At 33.4% G+C, this 23,104-nt stretch overlaps 1 protein-coding gene across 19 annotated transcripts in view; it reads right to left on the minus strand.

Moving 5' to 3' along the window:
- WNK1 (WNK lysine deficient protein kinase 1) overlaps positions 1-23,104 on the minus strand; it is a 132,587-nt gene that overhangs the window by 65,342 nt on the left and 44,141 nt on the right. For all 19 annotated transcript variants that reach the window (XM_016131759.2, XM_016131744.2, XM_016131739.2 and 16 more), the window contains exon 2: positions 2,713-2,885. In XM_016131759.2, the coding sequence (XP_015987245.2) occupies positions 2,713-2,885 (173 nt within the window). The remainder of the gene's footprint in view (positions 1-2,712; positions 2,886-23,104) is intronic.

A 23,104-nucleotide genomic window follows, 5' to 3' on the forward strand; every position in this document is an offset into this window, starting at 1 on the left:
CCTAAAGAATCTTTGAAATCATAATTACAAGCAACTCGTCATGAGCAAGATACAATACACTGTGTGAAAAGGGGAATGGGGAGTAACTGCTTAATAAATAGGGAGTGTTCTTTTGATGAAGAAAATGTTCGGGAACTTGACAGTTACAAACAGTATCACTGTGCTAAACAAACACCACTGAATTTTACACTTTAAAAAGATTAATTTTATGTTAGTGAATTTCACCTCAATTAAAAAAGAAGCTAATTTTGTTTCTATCATCTGAACCAAGTTTTTTAACCCAATATTCCCATCTTATTTTTCAGGTATGAGTGTTTATTTATTTATACATATGTGGAACAAAGGAAACTCAAAAAGTATGTACTTTGGAACTAATTCCCATCACTTTCTTCCCATTTGCCTCTCCAAATGCTACCAGTGTTTCTAATTGTTCTGTATTCTTCCAGGTATGAATATGGCTTTGTTTTCAATCTATTTGCTTAGGACTATATACACATCCTCAATCTGAGCCAATATTGTCTTTCCCCATTCTCTTCATTTTTTTTTCCAACTAGAGGGATAAATCTAATTATCTTCTCACTCTGTCTCATTTTCTTTTTTCATATTTTCCATCTTTTTCTGCTTTCTGATTTCTTCATATTTATTTTTGTCAATTCAATCTAGTCTGCTGTTTAACCTAATCATTAAAGTTTTAATTTTAATAATTTATTCTTATTTCTAGTTCTTTGGATCTTTCCTAATTATGCCTGAACAATTTTTGATGAAATTATATTTCTTCATTATGGTTTCTATTCCTTCTTTTATCATTTTATATACATATATATATATATATGTCTTTACTGACATCTTTTTATAGTTACATCTTTATTTTGTAAATTCAGAGTTGTCTATAGTAACTTTAATTCCCGTGGTGCTATTTTTCCAGTTGCAGGTGCTCATCTTTACTGGTGTGTTTTGTAATTTAATTGTGAGATCACCTTCACTGTTTTGTCCATGGGTATGATGACCAATGAAGTACAGGAATGTCCTCAGGAGCTGTTGTTGTGTTCTGGAACAATTACAATGTTCATACCTAGGTTTGAGATTCATGCACCCCAATAGGCAGTATAAATTTATATTACAGAGCTATCTACATATGACCTAGAGTGAGATTTCTGTTTTTCATAGGAATTTCTCTCCCATTCAAAGTCCTAGGCAGAGGGGTTTCACTTGCTGGGGTGCAGAATTCTCCCTTTCAAGAATAACTCAGTTTTTTAACACAAGCTAAGTTCCCGTTCCCCTCTCTACTGAATTCTAAGGTTTTTATCCTTGGCATGGACATTCAAACTCTAGTAACCAATCCTCAAGCCCCAAATGTGGTATGAAAACCCAAGAGAATGCCAGGGCATCAGTTCCTGTTTTGGCCTTGAGTTACTTCTTTGTCTTTTTTATCTAGGGGTTATCTTTTTTTTTCTTTGAAGCTTGGATATGTATGAATGAGCTTTTATTATATTCCACTTTTTCATTTGTTGGTGGGGGGAGGCCATCCCATAGGGGCTTAGCCTACTATGTTACCCAAAGCCCCTCATTACAGTTTTTAAAGCAAGTAAAACTATTGTAGGGTATTCTTGTAGAGTATGCCTGAAAGACTATAGATAACCCACTACATATCCAATCCAATGAAAAGAATCTCAAGATGCAGATACACATATAGCTACTCCTTAATTCAAATATTTATCAAGTTTCAGGAATAGCACTAGGGAGCATAGTCTAGTGGGAAAAAAAGACAAATGTACAACAAAAGCCTGGATGACTAGGATAAGGATGTTGCCATAAATATTACAGAAGTTTGGTAGGGACATTAGAATTTGCAGGGGGAAAATAATCTGTTGGCTTGTCAACAAGTTAGTTTTAAGCATCCAAGAGCACTTGCGAGTGACTACATCCAAGAAATCCAAGACTACGTTTCAAAGATCTGGGATTAATGAGCTCAATAGCATTAACTTAAAAAAGTAATAAACAATAAATATACACTACAAGGACAATTTTTAAAAATATAATTCCTCCACAAGAAAAAAATTACCCCATATAATTTACACTAGTTTCCTCTCTGAGTACAGATACTCTAAGAGAACTGAGATTCCAAAGGCATACTCCAACACTACCATAAAACTCTTCATAATAGGGAACAGGGAATTTCTGTACTTGAACTATCTGTATTCCTGAAAGGGATGATAGATCTAGCTGTTTGGGCTTCAATTTCTGATGCTATAGGAAACGAAGTTACCTAGTGATAATTTTTACAATACAATGTGCATCTGATATGATAGTTGTATACATGCAGCAAAAAGTGCCCAATACAAGGTGATAAATAGGTAAAACTTCTCAGTAAGTGTCAACCTCAATTTCACCACTAGAGGGCTAGCTACCTTGTCACCATTTGTTTTCTGATCCCTTAACCACTCAATTTAGAAAACACCAAGTACTATGACTTAAAAAAAAGTAAGTTTTTTTCTGCAGTAATTTCTTCTTTTAATACCTACCAGTAAATAATTATCAAATCACTTTATACATCAGAGGACTTTGGGCACAGAAAAATGTGCTAATATACTAACCAGGTGAAGAGAGTGTTCCCCTTTTAGAACAATAAAAGTAGGACTGAAAGGCCTAAATTAAGAACACTCAAGTTCTCTCATAATTTTTGGTCAGCTTTTATATTATTAATGGACTTACGTTTTAAGTGTTCCAGATGTCATAAGTTCAGTCACCAAAACAATGCACTTCTTTCCTTTTACTGTGGATTCCCAGGAATCATAGAATCGAACAATATTGGGATGCTGAAGACCCTTTAACATTTCAGCCTCTTCTTTAAATCTCTGCCTCTCAGACTTTGTTAACTTGCGGTCCTAAAATCAAACACCAAAACAGAATGTGGTTTAAAATAATAAAACATCAAGTTTCAGTTAAATTTAGATGGTAACTATGTACCAAATTAAAACCTACTTAACGATTGTTTCTATCCATATCTACAATTCCAAGTTTTCAACAATGTTCTAAAATGCACAAGGCTTATCAAAAAACTTAAAGTAATTTACTTATGTCTTTCACTACAGCCACAATTCTATTCCAAGCCATCATGGTCTCTTCTAGATTCCTGCCAACAATCTCCTAAATTGTTCCCACACATCTAATCTTACCGTTATACAATCTGTTTTCCACTTTGTCCATATACAGCCAGAATATTTTTAATACCATTTTAATCAATTCTAAGGTATGCCTACTTAATTCTTAGAATACCACTTTTCACATTTTTAATATCTCTGAAGTTAGAATGTCATACAATTATGAGTTTTAAATTCAGTGAAATACTGTAGGTCATAATTCTGTTTTAAACGTTTTAATAGTTTTCTACAGCCTTTAGGATAAAGGTAAACATCATTGTGACCATATATATGGTCCCTGCCCACTCTTGGAGCCTAATTTTTTGTCACTCTAATCTTTTCCATTCTCAAACATTTCATGCTTCTTCTCATCCAGGTTCTTCAAAAATGCTGTTGTTCCTTCTATCTAGGATGGCCCTCTATCATCCTTTATTTGCCTAGTTAATGCTCAGGCATCTTTCAAAGATCAAGTCATTTCCTCAGGAACACCTTCCCTGGTTGCCCCTCACTCTAGGTTAAATCATCCCCTCCACACTGATACATGGTTTTACAAACTAGGCAACTACCTCTTTCATGGCATTTAATAACAAATAATATTATATTGAGGTCTATTCTAAAAGCATCGACAAAATGCTTTTTCAGTGTTCCATCTTAAGCATTTTAGTATAACAGACTTATTCAATAGCCATGCATTGAATGAACCCCTTGGATGCGCTTTCAAAATAAAAAAGTATGGGTATGTTCTTAACAAGCAGTTAGCATTTATTTCCCAAGGGATAAAAGAAATTCCTATAGCTAGGGCTTAAAGGTGAGAATTGAATGAAATTGGGCCTCTGAGTCTCAGTAAACTTAGCACAAAGACCAACCTGCAAAGGTCACAGCTGTTATCATTTTGATTTTTAAAAACAGTATGTAAAAACTCATTGTAAAAAATCTGCCAACCACTTATTTATAGCAAAGTATAAAGAGGAAAAACAAACACACAAACAAGGGCTTTGTCCTAACCAAAAATCTACACCAATTTTCCTTGAGGATACACTGAATGGCAATCTTAAAACTTTTACCCAATTTTGCTTAGGAGTCACCTACATTGTAAATAGAGGCTTTTTTACATATAGATTTTTATCCTCCTTGAAATTACTGATGATTTATTTTAAGGGATCTAAGAACCTTGCTTAAATCTGTAAAATTAGAAATATATATATGAAAAATACATATGGTTGCATGAGTACAGAATATCAGCTAAATCGGGGGGAATCCCAAACAAATAATTTGATACTTCTTTCAATTACTTGTCAACATCTCAGAGACCTACATTATTTTAGCACCTAAAAGAATTTTTAAGATAATAAAATAGATCAAAATTAATGCAGAGACCAGTAAGAACAGCTGAGGCTTTTAAAATAACATCTGCCAAGTGTTTGCTATTACTAGCTTGTTGTTTTACTTCTGTTCTCATCAATTCTCAGAAAAACCCTGAGATATCAGGTAATATTACTTTATTTTGACATATAAACACAGACTCAGAAAAATGTAGTATCTCCCTCAAATTTCCATGAAAAATAAAACCAAGATTTAATGAAGATCTAATTTAAAGCTCATGTTCTATACACTGTATACCAAATGTTACCTTAAAAAGCTGTAAAGCTTCTAAAACAATTTTCTTCTCAGAAAAGCCATGCTGATATTTCTGTTATTAACTAGGGATTACTGAAAAGGACTAGGTACATTACTAAATTATAGAAGGTAAAATAAGAGGAGTATATATTGTTTAAATATTACTGTCAATCAAATTATCATGAAGACAATGATATCAAAAGAGATTTAGAACAGATTAGCCACTGTTGCTTTTTAGTACTTTCTCTTCAGCATTACCAAGTTAGACACTCCTAGGAGCTTGATACACTATCCCAATGCAGCATTCATTACCTTCAGTAAAAAAAACTAGAGCTGATGCAGCTAACCCACTCTATTCATTTCATTCATTTCTTTCCACCTACATAAAATTGTTTTGACAGGCTAAATGAACAAAACCAAGGATCACTATCACATGACCTCCCATAACATGCACAGTTGGAGGCTGCTGAGGGGTGGAGGGGGTAGCTGGGCAACAACTAAAACAATTGTTCATCTCAGTACCATCCAAACAACAGTGCTCAATAGATTATTTGCTGATGCAACGTCTTCTTGGGTGAGATACACAATGCTTATATATATGGTACAATGGCCTTACAGTAATTTATACATCTTCAGTTCTTTGCTTTTATTACATTATTTTATTTTAAACATCCAATTTTATTTTAAACATTTTCTCTTTGTCCCTAAATTTCAGTATTTTCTAAAAGTAACAACCTTGTCTCATACTGCTTATTCTATTAGACCCAGAAGCAAATGTTGCAAATAAATTGTGTGACTGAAACGATGAGATTGATTTTTTAATTAAACCTGAAATATTCACTTTATTACCTAATACCTACACACACACACACACACACACACAGAGGCCCTCAAGTCTTATTACATTAAAATGTCAGTAGCATTTTATTTTTAGCAAAATTCAAAGTTTAACTGCTAAATTAAGACCATATGTGATAAGTCTACATATCAAAATATGGGTGGAGAGATGTGTCTGGAATTTCTTGATTAAAATACTTAAAGTCAATACTGGAGTCCTCCCTCCTTATCATGTTCTGCACCACACTGACTTAGCAAAGATCTGGTCATATATTGCACCTTCTAAAGTGATACTAATTGTTGGGTATTGGGATGTAAAAGTAAAAACTTGTCTTCACAGAGAGAACAGCAGTTTGAAACATTACTTTCCAATGAAGCATGGGTTTCAATTACTGTTTGCAGAAAAAATATTTAAGTACTCCATATTTTGAAAGAAAGGAATCATATAAATAATAACTTAAGTCTGGCATATATCTATCTCATAGGCCTACATGGTCTAATAATAATTCAAAGATGACACTTCTTTTTATTCTAAATACTTTGGATTTTTAACTATAGGTAACTTTTCTGCTAAAAATTCCAGAATAATTAAGAGATTGAAGGTGTGGAGAAAGGTGGGAAAATAACTAATAGAAGCCTAATAAATGACTCTCTTGCAAAAACAACTACTTGTTAACAACAAAAAAATGATTAAGAGGGCTTTTAAAGTGTTCTGAAATACAATACCAATATTAAGCCTGAATTTTATGTGCCCAAATCTACAGAGTAAACTCCTACTGTAAATTTCTTTATGACCTTACAATCTGGAACTCTTAAGAGAGGCACTGGGTCTACCCATTGAGAAGAGTCTACATTAGCTGAATTTTCCTCAATAGGTCAACAGATATTATAATTGTGGAGGACGGGTGAAGGGACATTTTTTAAATGACATCATGTCCCTTGCTTCTCCATGGAGTCTTCTAAGAACTAGTCTGAAATAGCACCAGTTTCAGAAGAATAAAAAAGGTCATCGAAAGAACAGTAAAAAAGAACCTGGTTGTTCTAACTCCTCCATCTATCCTTTCTTCTCAGTCTGACTCATCTTCATTTGCATTTCATTTATTATAAAAAAGTTATGTTTCAAAGCAACAAAAAAATATGATCTACACAAGAAAGATTAGTGTTTTCTCAAACCAGATATGTATTGATTTATACAGTTCTATCATTAAGCACCCTCTACTTCAAATCTGGGCCATAATAATGTAAAGTTGGGACCTAAGTGATTCTTTCCTTCTCTATCTTTTGGAGGACGGAGGGACACAAAAGCCAAACAAAATTAAAAATATCTAGAACTTGGCACATATAGAAAGCTTTATGTTAATGCTAAAAATGCAGCAGATACTTTTAATAGCTGAATCACAAAAAGTAAATATAATTGGTCCTATTAGAAAATGGCAAAATATTTTCACAAAATGATTTGCAATATCCATTGTATAGTGAAACTCAGAATACTGCTTTGTCATTCACATAAATTCAAATAATTTTTACCAAAATAGATGAGATTCATTTGAATGTGAAGGCAATTAACTGAGAGAGCTAAACTCCAATTGTAGTAGATAGGGCCTTACATTAAAACTTTTTAAAGAAAGCAAAAAGGCCCAGAAGGGGGCAAGAAGGAAAGCTGAATGTGGATGAGAACTAAGATCAAAAAGGTCTTGCTCATTATAGGAAGAAAATTTTACACTTCAAAAACAACTGTAACTCTGCAGAAGATAGAGAAGACAGTTTCCAAAGATTTTTGAATGGGGTAAGGAAGGGTTGCCAAAGGGGAGACCAATAAAACGAAACTGAAAAACTCAAATGGAGTTACTAGCACTGAAACTTAGTGGGTCATCTTGCTGAGAATCTAGCACCACAGGAAAGCAAATGTGGTGGGTGCAAATTATAAAGACAGTAAGAATATCATCAAAGAATTCACTGAATTTCATATTCACAACTTGTTTCCTTTTATTCAGTACAGAATCAGTAAAATAAAGTCCAGTATATAAGAATGCAATGCATTAGTTTTTCAATGTGTATAAGGTATTCACTTAAGGAAAAAAGACCAAAGTAAAATTTTTTTAATCTAAAAAAAAAAAAAAAAAAAAAAGGAAGGATTCAAAGAATAACATTCATATTAATGTTTAATACTTTTGTGTCACCTTTCCTTCTAGGATTCTCTCCTCATCAGCTGAATCTTAACCTCTCCCTCTTTACCATACCCACATGGGGGGAAGGGAATAAATATTTCAGCTTAACAAGGAAATTCAGAATTCAGAAAGCTGTAAGATTTGAAGAGTAAGGAAAAACAAAAAGAGAAAGCCTGATTTGCATAAGTGCACCTGCCTTAACAGAGTTTTACATTAACAATAAACACTTTAGATCTTCACCCTTGGCAAGGTGTGACTAGTTTAATGTAATGTTTTACTGATTCTAGAACTCAAATTAGTATGTACAAATGTCTAATGGGCATTTTATATGTCCAACTCTATAAGTTTCTTCCACAAGTCAGCTTATCCATTCCAAATTCCCGATTTTTTTGTCTTGCCAGGTAATAAGGTTGAAACCTTTTCCAATCCCTATAATTCCATCATTCTCCACATCTCATTTCTACTGCTGTAAACTAGTAAAAGGTACAACTACACCTCATATAACTACTGTCTAATTAATTACTCTTTTCCCACTTAGACACAGATTATTTCCCAAAACACTATTTTTATAAAGCCAAGTCTCCTAGTTCAGAAATAATGTGTAAAATTAATCAATTTTACCTAATTATAAGAATCTTCTAGCGGAATAACTTATGACAATTTCGGGGAAAAAAAACCTCTAGTACATAAAATTCAAATTCCAAGGCCACTCAGATCCATTTCGTATTGCAACAATTTCCAAAATAACCAGCCACTCACATACCATGCTCATAACATCTTTTGCACTCCTACATCTAAAGTAACTGACATGAATCTTAGTTTCTGTAAAACGGAAACACAATCATTCTTGACTAAGATTTTGAGAAGTCAACATACTGCATGTAAGATTTCAAAACTGTGAATAATTACACAAAATAAGAACATTTTTATGGCAGTCACTCCATTCACAGTGATTTATTCCCTCATACATATTCCTGAATATAATTTACATTTGGCCATTTTTACATTGTAGTGAAACAGACTGTTAAAGATATATATTATCAAGGGAAATGGGCAATTTCTTAATTTGGGACCACAGACATATCAGGGGTGGGTAAAAGAAGTCTGTGCTCTAAATTAATTACTAATTACAAATTTTCTGGCTCAACTAGATGACCAAAAGATTACATGAGGCAATCTGCTTTTTTTTCAATTACATGGGCAGACAAATGATAACCTATATGGCAATTTATAAATTCAAAGTACTAACTGTTTATTTTATTAATAAATTAATTCTGGCTGCAGGTAGGGTAGCATGTCCTAAATTGTCAGCAAATTTTTCCAGTTGATTATTTACTCCAAATTCCTTTACCAGTTAAAGATAAAATTTATGCAGTTATAATTTGTAACTGAAAAAGACATTCTCATAAGACTAAGTTATTCATAAAGGAAGAATGACTAATAATTTGGTTTAGACTAGTAAGGAAATAATTTGATTTTAGTTGGTTTTAATTTGCATTTAATCAAGTGTTTTGATTTTATAGTTGTGTAAGATCTATACAGCACAGGGAGTGTATATTGTTTTCTATTTACACATGTAACATATTAATAAATTAAGTCACACTAAGGGTTCATAATTTTTTTTCCTTTAAAACATGTCTAACAATGAGATACTACTTCAAACCCATTAGGATGGTTATTATTAAAACGAAAACAAAAAACCTAGAAACTAACAAGTGTTAGCAAGTATGCATAGAAATTGGAACTTTTTTGCAGTAACTGGCAGGAATGTAAAATGGTACAGCCATAGAATTACCTAGGCATATGATCCAGCACTTCTACTCCCTAGAATATACTCAAAAGAATTGAAAGCAGGAACTCAAACACATTTGTGTACACCAGTACCCATCAACAGGTGAATGATAAACAAAATGTGTTAAATAGGTACAATCAGAAAAGGAAATGTGTTAAATGCGTACAATAGATATTATTCAACCTTAAAGAGGAAATTCTGACAAATGCTACAACACTGATGAACCATGAGGACATGATGCTAAATGAAATAATCCAGATGCAAAAGGACAATGTTGTAGGAAGCCATTTCCATGAGTACCAAGAAGAGGCTAATACATAGAGACAGAAAGTAGAAGTTAACAGAGGTTGCGGAAGGGGAGACTAGGAGTAAATGTTTTATGAGTTGAGTTTCAGTTGGGATGATGAAAAAGTTTTGGATGTGGATAGCAGTGATGACTGCATAACACTATGAATGTACTTAATACACTGAACTGTATACTTACAAAATAGTACATTTTGATAAATTGATGCTGTATACATTTACCACTAAAAAAAACCCCTAAATATTACTTGATTTTGATTTTGAGGTACCGTGCTCTTAACACTTAAGAAAATGAAAGGCAAAATTCAGAACAGAGGAGACAAGAGGATGATATCGAGAAGCACAGTGAGAACTTCACAGGTTGAATGTTCTAACTTCTTACACTATGTTAAGTACTTGATGTACATGTTGAAATATATATGTGATACTGTATCTAGTTCTTTTACACCTCAGAGAAAAATAATGTCTACTGATCATCTTATCAACTCCCTAAATAAGAGAAAAAATACCTTACAAATTTCACATTTTCTTACTTTCAAGGCAAGTATATAATTCTACCTCAGTACTGACTTTTTGATAAATTGAACTAGGAACCAGACTAGTTTGCATTAATATTATTATTACAACCTAATCCAGCTGTCATTTCACCCAATGAATTGGTTTTAATCTTTTTTAAAAATCGACATGACATGATATATGGAGAATTTAAATACTTAAAAACTTTACGTGAATCCTTTCGAGCATAAAGACAGAATATGCATATACCATCTATATTTGTTACATCTCAATGTTCTACCATATTTGATTTAAATTATTTTCTTTGAAATAAAATCATTCCTCTCTCACCCGCCCCATAGCTAGTTACCTATTAGAACATGGCATTTATCACTCCAATATATATATTTTTATGGTTTTACAATATATGTACACATTCATGAATGGTATTCATCCTGTTTTACGTATTTTTATGTAAATGCTATCTCTGAACTTTTTATGAATCTTGTTTTGCTTATGATCTTTTTTAATGAACTTCTTATCCCAACAGAGAAGGTGACCCTCAGAGTGTACCTGACTAAATAAAACATACATTCTTGTCAAAAAAAGCAGCAATAACCATGGATTTTCAAAGTAACCATTATTTATTTAACTAGTTTACAATACATAAACCTAACCTCTGAATTAATGTATTTTTAGAAGCCGCTTGACAATGGTGTGTGTGTGTGTGTGGGGTGGGGGGGGAATATGCACATTTTCTTTTAACTAAATCTTGTTTATAATTTTAAAATTACGGCAACTGTGGAGGAAAGCTCTTATTAATTGAATATATTCACCTAACTACAAAATTAAATCTGACTGCATTTTATATACGGCTTTAGACTGGCTGGAAAGTTTTTCTGATGAAAAGGAAATCAGTTCCTGATTGAAAAGTATCTTGCTTACTACCCATCTGGACAATGAAGTTTCAGTTTATGTAGAATCATAATCCCTTCATTTAGAAATCAATATAATTCCCCAGTCTTAACGATTAAACTCTGCCATTGAATCTCTAAACTGCCATAGGAGATCTGTTCCAATCTCCGACATTTCCAGATTTATATGCAAAGATTAAATAAAAAATTAAGTAAAGAGTTTTTTTCTATTGCATTCTTGTCTTTCTAAAAGGAAAAATAAGAGATCAAAATGAAATCAGATTTAAGTGTCATAGCTTCAGCAATAAGTCATCTCTATAATCAACTCCACATTATTAACTAATACGTATTCCTCCTAAAGTCAGCTCTGAAAAATTCTTAACTGAAATTATATATAGGATTATTAAGCACCACACGAAAGTAAGTACAAACAATTCAAAGTATAAGAAGAGTGTGGCATCTACATCTGAGAAACTCAAAGGGGGTGGGGCATGTGAAGGACTTCAGGAATTTTTTAAAAAGCAGAAATATAATAAACCATATTATAAGGCTAAACTAAATAAAACTGTGATTTTTGTCAGTCATAATGGTTGAATACAGTGTATGTCATATGATTCAACCTAACATATAACTGAATTCTTTTCCTTTTCATGTCTTCTCCCAGTGGTTTGGAAGATACTTTATTTAATTCCATAGGTGCTTACTTTAAGTTGTCCAACAACATTCTTTAACTTATATCTAGTATCAGGATTTTTGAAGTGCCTCATATTTGAGTTCAAAACACGTTTACCACCTTTTTACTTCTTAGTTGTTAATCTAGGGATTAATTATTGCTTCACTTTTGATGCCATAGATAGTTGGTCACAAATAACATGACATTTATATTCCTGTTACAACTATATTTATAATTTTAACCATTTCGTAAGTACTGTCAGTTATTATAAATTGACTTCAATTCCTTGATGATTTAATTTGTGTTTCAATACTGTAGTCCCTTTAAACACAATAGATGCCATGCTCTTCTGGTATCTAACGATGGGGGTAAAGAGTCTGATTTTAGATCTTTAGTAAATAACAGTATTTTTCTACATAGAAATTTATAAGATGTCCTTACCCTAATCTTTAAAAGTTCAATTATTTTGCTAGAATGTGTCTAGATTTGGGGGGGGAGGGGGGGTTTGATTTTTTAATAGAATGAAGTGAGTTTTCTTCTCTGTATACAAAGACTTTTTTTTTTAACTCAGAAAAGTTTCCTATCAATTATTGGTCCATTAGAAATATCAATTATCTATATTTTGTTTCTCTCATCTTTGAACTCACTTGTCTCATCATCACTCTCTTTTAGCTGCATTCTGAAAGTATCTTTCTCATCACTAATTTGATTTCCTATGGCATCAGATTTTTTTTTCTTTACTAAGTTCAATGTGGATTTAAACTCTGCTATTGTTTTTCTTGAATTGCCTTCTTTATTCCTCAAAATATTGTGGTTTTCTTTCTCACATAAGTCAAGCCTTCACGAATTTACTGAATATGTTAACATTTTAATTTATACTTTTAGATTCTTAGACTCATTCTTTTTTCTCCTGGCTTATTCTTGAACAAGGCTAGATCTTAAACTTAGTGTTTATGTCCAAATTATCTCTTAACACATCTGAAAATCAGATTCCCATCTCATATTTACAATTGTGATAATGCATAATATCAGTACTATTAATAGCCAATTTCTAGTAAGCTCTTACCTGGTGCAGATGTTTCTCAAATTTCTGTTGTCTATCATTTTCACAATTTTTTGCTAAAACCAGTACCAGCTATAATATTTATTTGATTTTTTTTTTTTTACAACACTAAATATCTATTTTAGCATCCCTCTTAACCAATTAGTATTGCTGGTTATTGAAACAAACTGTTCATTCATATATTGCCCCAAAATGTCTTTATCCTACAAGTATATGCACTATATTTTGGATAACAATGCCCATGTACATTACATGCACAATATCAGTTACTATCTTCATGCCCTTTCCCCCGACCACCACATTTACAGATATTCTAACATATGGAAAATCTATGTGGGGCACACACTCAAGGCTTGGAAAAAGGACACTTGGTTTATCACATGTGAAAGTAGGTAAAGCAGATGGCTGCTCAAACTTTCTAGTTAAAATGGGCCCCAAGTCTGACTTTTGAACAAATAATGGGGATAGATAAGGATATTTTTTTTCCTGTTGGTGGTCTCCATTTCAAAAAACAAAAGTTGATGTATATTCTTTGTGCTGAAATCTACAGTTTTTCTCTATCTGGCTCATTGTGCCTCATCGTTAGTACCACTTATGCCCAGTTCTGTCTTTATGTCTATCAATTTTCATCTGTAGCAATGTTAAGAGTTTTCATTCATTCCTGATTTCATGATTATTTTAGCAAGAAAAATAAGAAATGAAATGATGTATTTGGAGTTGCTAGTCAGCCACCATCCTGAAACTTCTCCTCCCCTCACACATACCAAATTTCCAGCTTTGCTAATAAGCAAACAACTAAAGAGCTATACACAATTGACACCAAGGAACAAGCTTGTCACACCACATAAAGGTGATTCAAAATCATTAACATCATTCAAGAAGCTTGCAGGAGGTTCCAACTCAAGATGGCAGTATAAATATCTTTACTACTGTTCCGTACTTTCCCTTCATATCCCATAACACAACAACCCAAGAAAGTTACAAAAATAAAAACTAAATGCAAACAAATAAAGATGAGAGAGAAGCCTTCAACAGATAAAATGTTTGTAAATGGTAACATTCTGGCTCAAGAAGTAATAGCCTAGAATATAGTAGAAGTGTACCTAAGAAGGACGCAAATCCTTTCCTCAAAAAGACTGAGAGACTCAGTAAAATGAAATAAGAGATTTTAAAAAAAGAAATAGAAAATCTTTAGGTCCAACTGCTCAAGGCCCCTTCCCTTCTTTGCATATAGCAAAATGCTCAATCAAGAATTTACCATTGGTGAGAGGTAAAAAATTAAGATTCTATTCTAAATAAGTCAAAGCAATTAATGTGGCAATTAAAGCAGAAGTTAGCATCTCAAAACAAAATCCATACATCTGTCATTTTAAGGGCTCCCTGACTATTCATGGGAGAGTGAAGTCTGACAGTTAACAAGCTCAGCCACATTCAAAGCTCACAGCAAGCCTCCTTCTTAAGTATCAGCATGTAATCACTACACTTGAGAATTTGCAAAGATAAAATTCCCCACTCTACCAAAAAAAGGAGTGTAGTAAAGAATTACATTAGAGAAACAAAAAATTCAGAAACTATAATACACTTAAAAAAATATCCCTTTGTTTAATGAGTACAGAGTTTCTGTTTGGAATGATGACAAGTGGTAGTGATACAAAATATTGTGACTGTACCTAGTATCACTGAATTGCACCCATAAAAATGATTGAAATGGTTAATATCTGTTATATTTTTACCACAAAAAAAACCATTATTGCATGTTATTGAAATGGGAAAAAGAAATGACAGCCATGAAGCAAGAAACCTGAATGTTAGAGGAAAGGTGGATGTTCTTATTATCTTTTCTATATATCACAAATTCATTGCCAAATGAAAAGGTGATCAAAGAGGATGCAGCTAAAAAATGCAGGGGAAAAAAATTTAGAGCCACGTCCGGTTGTTAAAATTTTTTTCTGAATTTTGTGATAGTATTTTTCTTAGTTCTTTCAAGTTTGTAATTTGTAGTGATTTCTTCTCTCATTCATTTTCATAATTTCTTTAAAAAATTTTACAGAACATGAAAAATATTGTGACTATAAAACAATAACAGTAAATGAGAGGGAAAAACCAGAAGGAACTCTTAGAAATTAAAGATAATGCTCATCACTATATTAAAAATTCAATGAAAGCTTACAAAAATAATGCCAAACCAAGATGGCAGACAAAGGGTTGTGGGCAAAGGTGGGATGGTGCAAGGAGGGAAAGAGCACAGTCATTATAAGAGTTTCAACATACAAAATGTCCTCTAAAAAAGAGAATAGAGAAAAACAGAGGAGTGGAAATTATTCAAGAATTAGAACATGTCCCAAAGAAGAAAAATATGTTTAGAAGGGTCCATTTACAACCTAAGAAAATGGATAGCAGAGAAGAAAATAAAAACATAACAAAATAAAAAAGAGAGCCCATTCCTTTAAGACACGTTTCCAAAAACTAAAAATATTGAGGGGATGGGAAGGAATATCAGAAATACCATGAAGAAAAAAAAATGATATTAACAGACTCCTGAAAAAACCCAGAATATTTTTAAAAAGTAATTTCATATGTGGAAGCAAAGTTTAACATACTTGCATACTTTCTGTTGAGCAAGCTACTTAAAAAAAAATTTTTTTTAATAAAAAAAGAGGAACATAAGGGATTCAGGAAACAGTAGATTCAATCTTCAAAAGAAAAAATTTTTAAAAGACAGTTGTGTAGTATCCTTAGATAACAGCAAGTTCAGAACAGGGGTATAGAAAACTAAAAGACTTCTCTGGGAAATCAGAAGACTTACTATATTAGGATGATGAAAACAAGACTTTGAAAATGTGCTAAGAAAAACACAAAGGCAACTGGAAACTACAAAAAACAAAAACGAAACAAACAAAAAAAAAACCAGAAAGGAACTGTATCCACACTTGGTTCAGAGATAAATATGTACAGTAATAAACACTTGGTTCTTTTAGACATTTTTAAAGCACAGAAAACAGAATGTTAATCATCTTTATAATACATACAATGGTGGTTAGACAGTACAGTCACGTATCGCTTAATGACGAGAAATGTGTTGGTTGAATAAACACCACAGAGTGCACTTATACAAACCTATATGGTATAGCCTACTACATACCAAGGCTATACAAGGTATACTTACTGTAGGTAATTGTAACAACGCTAAGTATTTATTTATCTAAACACCGATAAACATAGTAGGTGTGAGAAGGAGGGAAGAAGTAGGGAAAGAGAAGAAAGAGAAGGGATGAGAAAGGGATAGCAGAGATCAAGACATTCAGAGAGATAAAGCTTGAGATGAGTAGTAGGAAAGAGAAATAAAGAGAAACTGAGGGAAGGGAAGTAAATTTGTGCTCATGAGTGTGTATGAGTGCATGTCTGTGTAAGAATGGGTTCCCAGGCTCCCCCTCTCCTCCCCAGTCCTCTCCTCTTATCGACAGAAATATCGTTATGCAGCACATAATGGTAGAATTGAAAAAAGGGTATGGAGGCTGTCATCTTCATCTTACAAAGAAGAGAAACTGTCTTTGATAGAAAAATAAATAAAACTATAACATGGGTAGATTACCTAAAGTTATAACTGAAACTAAGTTAAGCTCGATGTTTCCTTATCAGTATTAGGACTGCTGCTGTATTATCACAGTATTTTTTAAACCTAATTTTCCCTCTGAACTCCATCTTTTTATAAAACTTAAATTTATGATTAAAAAATTTTTATATTACTACTGTGACTGAAAACCAATGATCTGATGCTTGCCTTATATAAAAGGTAACCATAAAAATGGGGAAATGTTACTAAACTAGCTAAATTCTGTTCAACCTTCATTAGACTTGTGTATCTCAAGACGAAAATCATAGTCTTAAAGAATCCACTGTGTAGTGGGGCGGTAAGGAATTAAACAAACCAATCACAATAACAATGATTCAGTCAATCTTAGAATAACGCCCTAGTATAGCAAAGAAACCGTAAAGGAGATTAATTTATGTCTGGGAGGATTATTTAAGAGAAATTACTTCTTTTTAAATGAATTTATTAGGAATTCAAAAAACAACATGAGCATAGAAATGAAAAAACAGAATGTATATAGATAACTTCAAAATATAAAGTTTAGGAATTGTTAAAACACCATCTGAGGATGGAAATGATGAGAGGAAGCTGGATAAACAGTAAAATCTTGGAGAACTTCATATACAATATGGAGATTTATTGTATTTTATAATATATTGTAGAGAATAGGGCACCGCTGAAAATTTAAAAATATGTGATCAAATCTGCATCTTCAAAAGATCACACAGGGAGACAACAAAAATGGCATCGATGACAGAGACTCTGTTCTTCCCTCTGGCCAAATCAAAGTTGTGACGGAAACAAGGAGCAAACAGCAAGAAAAAATCACCTGGGATCTAGATGAACAAGCCATACAACTAAAGAGAAATTTAAGAAGTCATTCTGCAATGGGAGAAGGTAGAACGGGGTGAGGACGTGGGATGGGGTGAGGACGGGAGACTGCCTCATCCTGAGTGGCTGTGGCAGCTGCAGGCGGCTCTTAAAGGGGCTGTGTCTGCAAGCAGACTTTCATGGTAATAGACCTTCTTGCTCTGAGCACCAGCACCAGTTCAGCTGTGCAGGGGACATTAGGGACTTACAGGAGGACACTGAGTAGTCTGAGGGCTGACGTGAGACTTGCTCTGTATATAAGTGCCAGCGGTTCCTTTGTTGAGCCCTCCCCTACTCACAGTGTGCAGACTCAGCGCCGCTATAGCCAAGACTTCAACTGGACAACAGAGGTCACTCCGCCCAGAGGATTCCCTGAAACTCTGCCTCCCCCAACTCGTGGCCTCACCCAAGCCACATCCAGGCGTGTCCTCATTCAGTCAGGTGCCTCTTCCTTGCTGAGCAGCGCCTAGACTCACACTGGAGGCAGCTGGCCTCCGTTTCTGGTGTGGCCTTTTGAGACAACTATAAGCACAGCATCTGTGGATTGCCTGCTGAATCTTAACAGGTGGCCCTGGAGGGACACAGGCTGGGGCTAAATTTGGCCTGCAGCTAAACCCCTCTCGGGTCTGTGCCACTGGACACCTACCACACAAAGCTGCACTAAGAAGACTGAGAGACTTAGGAGCTTTGCTTAGTACATAAAACAGACACAGAAAGGCAGCCAAAATGGGAAGACAAAGAGGCAGAAACCATATGAGAAAACAGAACAGAGATTCAGAAATAATGGAGTTAAGCAATCAACAGATGCAGAGTTCAAAACACTGGTTATAAGATGCTCAGTGAACTTATGGGAAGTGTAGATAAAATCAGTGAGAACTTCAACAAAGAGATTTAAAAAAAAAAAAACATAAAAATGCAAACAGAAATTATAAAAGGGAACCAGTCAGAAGTGAAAAACACATTATCTGAGATGAGAAGTATATTAAATGGAATAAACAAAGGAATAAAGAGAATCAAATGACCTACCTAGAGGATGGGAAAGTCAAGGCCGCTCAATCAGAATGACAAGAAAAAAGATGCCAAGACTATAAAAATTATTTAAGGAGCCCATGGGACACTATTAAAGGTAAAAATATCCGTGTCATAGGGGTACCTGAAGGAAAACAAGATGTTGAAGAGCTATTTGAAGAAATAATGATGGAAAGCTTCCCTAACCTGGTGAAGGAAATAAACATAAAACTCCAGGAAGTTCAGAAAATTCCAAAAACCAAGAACCCAAAGAGGTCCACGCAAAGACACATTATAATTAAAATGCCAAAGGTTAAATACAAAGAGAGAATCTTAAAAGTAACAAGAGAAAAAGCAGTTAAGATATCCACAAGGGAGCACCCATAAGGCTGGCAGCTGATTTCTCAAAAGAAACTATGCAGAACAGAAAAGTTTGGCAAAAAATATTCAACGTGATGAAAACCCAGGATCTAAACCAAGAATACTTTATCCAGCAAAGCTATCATTTAGAGTTGAAAGATAAAGAGCTTCCCAGACAAAAATAAGCTAAAGGAATTTATCATTGCCAAGCCAGCATTACATAAAATGTTAGAGAGACTTCTTTAAAAAAAAAAAAACATGTATCGAAAAACAGAAATTAAGAAATGGTAATAACTATATTCCTATCAACAAGTACCTCATATGGAAAAGAATGAAATGCTCCAATCAAAAGACAGTGGCTGAATGGATAAGAAAACAAGAGCCCTACATATGCTGCCTACAAGGGACTTGCTCCAGATTAAAAGACGCAAACAGACTAAAAAAAGGAAGGGGTCGGAAAAAGATATTGCCTTGATGGAACTAGAGAGTACTGAGCTGAATGAAATGGGTCAGTTAAAGACAAATGTCATATGATTTCATATACATGTGGGATCTAAAGAACAAAATCAAAAATAACAAAAGCGAAAATAAACTCTAGATAGAGAGAATATTTAGAGAGATACTAGATGAGAAGCGGGTGGGGGGGGACAAAAAAAGGCAAAGGTATTAAGAGGTACAAATGGACAGTTGTAGAATAGACATGAAGATACAGAGTGCAGCATGGGGAAGATGGTTAATAACGTTGTAATAAATATGTAAGGGGGAAGAAGGGTCCTAGATTTAGTGAGGTGATCACTTTGCAAGTCACGTGGATTTCTGATCACTATGCTATGCAACTGAGACTGATATATTATCGTATGCCGACTATAATTGGAAAAAAAACTCACTGAATTGTACAATGTAAATAGAAGCAACTAATTATCTATTATATTTCAATATAGACCAAAAAAAAGATCACAAAGGCATTGGTAAGGAACACATCTTAGAGAAATGCACTTAGACTTAGGGAGATGATTTTTAGTGACAGCTACATTGATACAGAAGTGGCAGAATCAAGATGACAAGGTAGTACATTAGAAATGGGAAGAGAGGTCTAAGAAAATTCTCAGGGCGTTTTGGTTTTGTTTTTTTCAAAGCAGAAAAATGGTTAGCCAGGGAGGCTTGATGAAAAAGATGAATCTATAATCATAAGTAAATTTAAGTTATCCCAAATTGGTAATTCAATTTTAGTTTGAGATTTCAAATTAAGAATTCTAATTATAATCCTTTTTTATTCTCTCAAATGTTCCCCTTCCCCTTTCTAATTATCAAGCTTCTTATTGCCTAACTCAGTAGAGTATGTATTTCCTGCTACTCTCTCTTACTTTCACTGGTTCCTATAATTCAGAAAAATGTATGACAAAAATAGCACAAGGATGGTTTAGAGGACCTGGGAATAGTGTACTATTGTAAGGTCCTTGCTGACTCGTGAAAGGTAGAAATTTATTTGAAGACAGATTCTGATTAATTTAAAAAGTATATTATAAACTCTAGTGCAATCATTTAAAAATATTAAAAGTGAAACATATATTAAACCATTGGTGGAGATAAAACAGAAATGCTCAATTAAACCAAAGGCAAAAGGTAACATTAAAAAAAAAAAAAAAAACAGGAACAAGGAGAAACCAAATAACAATGGTATCAGTATCCTATTATATTTTAATGATATAAGGAAACTGTATAGAAACAGATTAACCTAAATTAAATAGAACAACTTCCTAGAAAGACACAAACTATGAAAAGTGACTCAAAAAAAAAAAAAAATCTAACCAGTCCCATAGCAAGTAAGAATACTGAATTAGTAATTTTTAAAAAACTTCCCACAATGAAAAGCCCAGATACAGATGACTTCATTGGTGAATGCTATCAGAGGTTCAATCCTTCACAAACTCTTCCAAAAAATAGAAGAATTCTATTATTAACCGAACACAAAAACCAGATAAAGACATAGGACAACTACAGGACAATATCCGTTATGAAAAGAGATGCAAAAATCTTCACCAAAATACAAGCAAACCAAATGCAGCAACAAATGGTCAGGTGGAATTTATCCCAGGAATGCAAGGCTGATTTACCATATGAAAATTAACCAATGTCATACATCACATTAACAGAATATAATGCCCACATGATCATCTCACAAAAAAGCACTGAACAGAATTCAACACCCTTTGATGATAAAAACACAAGAACCTCTGTGTAAAGAGAACTTCCACAGTTTGATAAAGGGCATCTACAAAAATCCACACATAACATCACACTTAATGGTGAAAGACTGAATGCTTCCCCCCAAGATCAGGTACAAGACAAGTATGGCTGCTCTTACCACTTCAATTTTAACATTATTCTGAAGATTTTAGGTAAGGTAATTGGGGTGTGTGGCGGGGGGGGAGGAGTGTTAATTAAAAGACATCCAGATTAGAAAGGAAGATATTTTAGTAAAACTATATTTGCAGATGACATGACCTTGTATATAAAAAGTACTAAGGAATCCACAAAACACTACTAAAGTTAATAAAAATGTTCAGTCAGGCTGCATGATATGAGGTCAACATACAAAATCAATTGCATTTCTATATACAAAAACACCTGTGGAGTTTCCACACACTAACGATTCAAAATTTAAATTTAAAAAAGTCAATTCACGATAGCCTTAAAAAATAAAATACTTAAAAATAAACAAAATAAGTATAAGACTTGTATGCTGAAATCACAAAACTCTGTTGAAAGAAATTAAAGAAGACCTAATAGAAACACATCCATGTTTATGGTTTAGAAAACTTAACATTAAGATAACAATACTCATCAAATTATCTACAGATTCAATGCAGTCCTTACCAAAATTCACCCTAAATATCTCCCTTTTTTTTTTTTTTTGGCAGAAATCAACTAGATGATCATATGAAAATGCAAGTCACCCAAGAAGTCAATACAATCTTGAAAAAGAACAAGGTTGGAGAACTCGCACTTTCTGATTTCATAATTTATCAGAAAGTACTAAAACAGTAATCAAAACTGGTGTGATGCTGGCATAAGTAAAGGCTTAAGGTTCAACAGAATGGACTAGAGTCCATAAATAAGCCCTAACATCTATGGTCAATTGGTTTTTAACAAGAATAGCAAGATAATTCAATAGGGTAAAAAAAAAAAAAAAAAAAAAAAGTCTTTTGGAAAAAATGGTGCTGGGACAACTGGATATTGACTTGCAAAAGAATCAAATTAGACCCCCTCACTCACACCATATAAAAAACCAACTCAAATGGGTTAGAGATCTAAATGTAAGAACTAGAACTATCAAACAGAAGAAAAGTAGAAGTCTTTGTGAAGCTCCAGTTTGACATGGTTTCTTAGATATGAAACCAAAAGCACAAGTGACAAAATAAGAGTCAATGGGACTCTGTCAAAATTAAAACCTCTTGTACGTAAAAGTTTCTATCAAGAAAGTGAAAAGACAACCCACAGAATGAAAGAAAATGCAAATCATATCTGAGAAAGGACTTTTATCAAGCCTACTAAATAGGCTAGCGAACTCTTAAAACTTAGCAGAAAGACAAATAATCCAATCTAAAAAATGTACAAAGAATCTGAATAGATACACAAATGGCCAAAAAGACGCTTAACATTACTAATCATTAGGGAAATGCAATAAAAGCCACAATAAGATGCCACTTCACCTGCACACTCACTCAAAGCTAAAATAAAAAAGATACATAAAATTAAGTGTTGACAAGGATGCAGAGAACCTGGAACCCTCATTCTTTGCAGATGGAAGTATGAAATGTTACAACCACTTTGTAAAACAGATTGGCAGTTCCTCAACAGATTAAATATCAAATTACCATAGACCTAAAAAATTCCAATCTTCAGTATCTGCCCAAGAGAAATGAAAGTATATGTCCATATAAAAGCTAGTACATTAGTTTACAGCAGCATAATTCATAAGAAACAAAAGGTGGAAACAACACAAATGTCAGAAACTGATAATTGGATAAAATATGATGTATCCATACAATGCAATATTACTCAACCATTAAAAAAAGGATGAAGTACTGATACATGCTACACATGGATGAATCTTAAAAACATGCTAAGAAAAAGATGTCGGTCACAAAAGACCATAATTGCATTATTTCACTTATATAAAATGTCTAGAGAAGGCAAATCTATAAATACAGAAAAGTGGGTTAGCTGTTGGCCACAGCTGGAGGGGCTGGAGAGAATGGAGTTTCTTTT

Source organism: Rousettus aegyptiacus, unplaced genomic scaffold (assembly GCF_014176215.1).
Source record: "Rousettus aegyptiacus isolate mRouAeg1 unplaced genomic scaffold, mRouAeg1.p scaffold_m13_p_2, whole genome shotgun sequence".
Lineage (NCBI taxonomy): Eukaryota > Metazoa > Chordata > Mammalia > Chiroptera > Pteropodidae > Rousettus > Rousettus aegyptiacus.